Source organism: Cynoglossus semilaevis, chromosome 10 (genome assembly GCF_000523025.1).
Source record: "Cynoglossus semilaevis isolate Cse_v1.0 chromosome 10, Cse_v1.0, whole genome shotgun sequence".
NCBI lineage: Eukaryota > Metazoa > Chordata > Actinopteri > Pleuronectiformes > Cynoglossidae > Cynoglossus > Cynoglossus semilaevis.
The window spans coordinates 18,291,631-18,296,078 of NC_024316.1; the positions used below are offsets into that span (position 1 = coordinate 18,291,631).

Here is a 4,448-nt window from a genome sequence, read left to right on the forward strand (position 1 = left end):
TACCTGCTGAAGGTGTGTGTGTGTGAAAAATAATATCTGAAAATTACAGTTATTCTGTTTTAACAAAGATGTTTATAATAATAACAATAATCTAAAAATACCATCATTTATACATTTAACGTTATTTTACCAACTTACAGAATCATCAAGTTCTTTGTCTTCAGTGGAGGGAAAATAATATATATATATTATTTTGTCTTTGTTTAGTCTCAACACCTTTAATATTTGTGAAGGAATTCTAAAATATGTATATACAGAATTTAATGTTGTTTTTAAAACAAAAACAAAAACAAAACAGAAATCTAATTACAGGTACATTTTGATTCAAATGATTCAAATGAAATTTTATCCAGTTAAAATGTTTGATTTAAAATATTTTATTTTTGTTACAGAATCAGAATCAAGTCACTATATATTTTAAATTCATTCAATAACGTTTAAATTATTGTAAACTGTTTTTTGTTAAAGAAAAAAAAAACAACTCTTAATTCACTCAGTTTTTTTCCACATCTGTTTCTTTCAAACCTCTGGATCCTGTTTCTCGTCCACTACCGCCACCTACTGGCCGTTTTGGAAAATGGCGGAAGCGCATCTACCTATCAGGTTGCAGACGACGGTGTTGCTGTATGAGGGTCAATCCGTGCCGGGGTGGAGAAGCAGACGACATGTTGTGTGTGACAAACACTCTTGTTCTTTATTCTCTGGGTTGAAAGTCACAGAAAAAGAAAAAAAAACGTCTAGGAATAAATACCAACGACAACAAAGAAATGTAAAGATAGATTTATAACAAATATAGTATTCCAGAAATATACAAAAAAATATACACATACAACGTGTTTTAATAATACCCATTTTTAAAACATTTATGTAAATTTCAAGGTGATGTTGCGTGTGAATGTGATAAATTGACACAAAAAATTTTATTAAATATATATATATTTTTTACTTTCCTTCCAGGTTCAGTCCAGAGTCCTTGCTAATGTTTCTTCTTTGGGTGTTAAAGCCAGCTCTGTGCACTTTTAGGTCAGTTCTGATAATCTTGCTAATGTTTCTTCTTTGGCTGTTAAAGCCAGCTCTGTGCACTTTTAGCTGCGTTACTGCCACCTTGTGGTTCTGTCTTTTTAGTGGTAAATTAGTGAAGCTTTTCTTCAAGTATTAAATGATTTTGTCTTTTGAGTATGTAGTAGTACTACAACATACACTTTAATTCAATTCTCAAACCACACAGAGTGAGTGACAACAACTCATAGTCTAACTAAAATGAGATTTGATTTCATCCTGTACCGCTAGAGGGAGCCAAAGTACCACCACTAGTATGTGTACCATAGTTTGAGAAACACAAAAAAACAAGCATCCGAATATTTTATTTTATTTTCAATGTGTAAAATAAGAAACAAATGACAGGATAATAATAAATAAATGAAATTGATAAAAAAAGTTGGATGAAAATGAAACTGGATTTCAGTTCCGTTTATACTCGGGTTTTTTTTTTCTTCTCTTTTTTTGTCACCATTTTTTTATTCAAACCTGAGTCCACATCCTCCTCTGTTCCACCGCCTCGTCCTTCCAACATCCTGACTTTGTCCTTCAGGGTTTTACTTCCACCGCCGTGTGGTACTCGTCACCCCTGATACTCCTCCCCTCCCCCCCGTCACGGTGCGTTCTCAGCAGGGACAGACTGCGTGTTGGGTGTCGAGGTGATTTCACTCTTCATTTCCTCGCGCGTCTGACGATGGATGTCCGTCCCCGCAGGTCCGGTCCCTGTGTTTGAGCACCATCCCAGATCGTCATAGTTCTTCTTCCCACCGCCTTTGTCTGAGACCCGGTGAAGATGGGCTGCTGCTCGGCTCGGTGCACGCTGGTCCTCCTCTGCTGCCTGCAGCTGGTGAGCGATTGTTGTTTTTTTCTCTCTTCTTCTTCTTTTGACTCACATGATGATGCGACGTAAACAAATGTCCTCACACAACACACGACGGACTGTGTTAGAGTCCAGCATCAACTGCTGGGGAAAAAATCACCAGTTTAACACCGGTAACTGCAGAAAATAATGGAAATAAACACACATTAAGAACGGGTTTATCTCGAAATGTCAGATCGGGTGCTGTTATCGTTCGGTGTCTGGATGTTTACGAAACAATATCTTGGAAAATGACATTTATATCATTTATATTCCGGTGATTTCAGTCCATTCGGAGCAGATGCTACAGTGACATGTTGTTGTGATGAGTGAGTGTCCCTCATTGGCTGTTGTCGGTGTGAAAACAACAACAACAACAACATCTAAAGGTTTATCAGTGAAACTGAAGCTAACTGTTAGCTTACTGGTACATTTATAAAAATATATCGTTTTGTAAACACGAGGCTCAATCTGAGGTTAATGGGAAAAACAGTCACCGCCCACCGGAGCAGCCGCCACAATAAAGGGTCGCTCCCACTTTGTTCTGCTCCTCCCTTTATTCCCACCCTGACCCCCTGACCCCCCCCCCGTTTACCCCTCAGCTCAGAGCAGAGAACGATGGTCTTCAGTTTCCCACAAATCAGAACAGAAAGATAAAAAAAATAAAGCTGATTTCCCCACCCTGTTTCTGCCCCTCTGCCCCTGCAGATAACTGCCCTGGAGAGGCAGGGGTTCGACTTCCTGGGCTACCAGTGGGCCCCCATCATGATCAACTTCTTCCACATCATCGCTGTCATCCTGGGCCTGTTTGGAATCATTCAGTACAGAACCCGCTACGTGATCCTGGTGAGAAAACACTGCTGACTCAGGGACACCCCCCGGTGGAGGGGTGAAGTGAGGCGCTCAATTTGGAACTACAGTAGAAATGTATTTAAAAGTAGGGATGTCCGATAACATTGGTTTACCAATGTTATTGGCCAACCGATGTTAGCATAGTTATGTAATATCGGTAAGATCGTTATCGGTTTTTTCCTCCGATAATGAAAATCCGATAACACAATGCCTGGGTTTAACCAAATTTGTTGGAATTCGACGTAAGGTCCTGAGATTTTTACCTCAGTTTTTGAGGCAAAAGGCTGAATATATCGGTATCGGTTGATATCGGAATTGGAAATGAGGTGTTTGGACAATATCGGCATATCGGATATCGGAAAAAAGATTACATCGGACATCCCTATTTAAAAGTATTTTTGACAAAATACAGCAAGAAATGTGACTTTGACTCTGATATTATATTCTCATGTTGTATATTTTTCAGAGTACTGACAAAGTACACAGTAATATCTTTCAGAGTACTGACGTAGTACACAGTACACAGACATGAGAAAAAAGACGTTATTTCAGTGTTCGTAAACCCCGTGGTTTGGTTCTACGTTAAGGTCTCTCTACCTGAGAAGCTGCGTCTGACCTTTGACCTCTGTGACACTGTGATTCTTGTCTCCTTCTCTGGTGCCGTGTCTCCATCTGTGCAGTACCTGCTGTGGACACTGCTGTGGGTCGGATGGAATGTCTTTGTGAGCTGCCTCTACCTGGATCTGGGAGGACTTTCAAAGGTAAGTACAGACGGGTCACAGACGTGGCAGATAATTAGAGAGCTGCAGTAAACACAGCGTTGGTCCCTTTGTTAGAGTCTCACACCCAAACACACACACAACAGTCACACACACACAACAGTCAACCAGTCGTGTTTCTGTACAAAGTCACAATAAGATATGAGATTAAATATAAATAACAAGAAAATCAAACATCATTTAAATCAAATGTACAGACTTATTTGACATATTATTATTAATATTTATCGTTGTGTTTTGAACTTTGTGACCGCAGGACAGCGACGTCCTCACTCTGGGAGTGTCGTCTCATCGCTCATGGTGGAAGGACAACGGCCCGGGGTGTCAGAGTGACAGCCCACCCTCCGCCGTGTGGCACGACCAGCCGAACCCTGAGCTGACCACGGTGGTCAGCTGCTGGCTGGAGTACCAGTACATAGAAATACTGCACTGCATCGTCCAGCTCCTGATATCTGTGAGTGTCATCTTCATCATCATCATCATCATCATCAGAACAAACCTCAGGGATGTGTCCTGACATGTTTACCCACAGCGTCCTGGTCGTTTTGTGGTCGTGCCACTGTTTGCTCTCATCAATGATTCATGTCTCACAACTGTGAATTATTTGTTAACAGTACTTAATAATTTACTACAGTGTTTGCAGCTGATGTAATCTGTGGTGAGGGCGGGAGGGGGTAAAAGAGAGTTTAGGGAGGTGGAAGTCAGAAGAGGAGGGAAGAGGAATGTAGGATACATGAGGGTGAAGAAGAAGAAGAAGAAGAAGAAGAAAAATAAAACCAGGTGAAATGAGAAGAAGCAGTGAAGGAGGAGGAGTTTAAAGGAGTATAAACCAGAGGAAGCAACCAATAAGAACGTAGGCAGGCTGAGTGGGGGGAGAGCCAGGGATGGAGGGGGGGGGGGGGGTACAGGGAAAACCAACC

General features: G+C 40.9%; 1 protein-coding gene across 7 annotated transcripts in view; it reads left to right on the forward strand.

Annotated features, from left to right (window-relative positions):
- nkain5 (sodium/potassium transporting ATPase interacting 5) overlaps positions 1-4,448 on the forward strand; it is a 20,797-nt gene that overhangs the window by 14,920 nt on the left and 1,429 nt on the right. For 2 of the 7 annotated variants that reach the window (XM_008319276.3, XM_025059362.1), the window contains 4 exons: positions 1,753-1,885; positions 2,606-2,743; positions 3,430-3,510; positions 3,785-3,982. In XM_008319276.3, coding sequence (XP_008317498.1) covers positions 1,832-1,885; positions 2,606-2,743; positions 3,430-3,510; positions 3,785-3,982 — 471 coding nt within the window. In that variant the 5' untranslated portion in view covers positions 1,753-1,831. Of the gene's footprint in view, positions 1-440; positions 671-1,432; positions 1,886-2,605; positions 2,744-3,429; positions 3,511-3,784; positions 3,983-4,448 lie in introns of those variants that run through there. The other 5 variants (XM_025059363.1, XM_017035961.2, XM_025059361.1 and 2 more) reach the window with 5 other exon arrangements.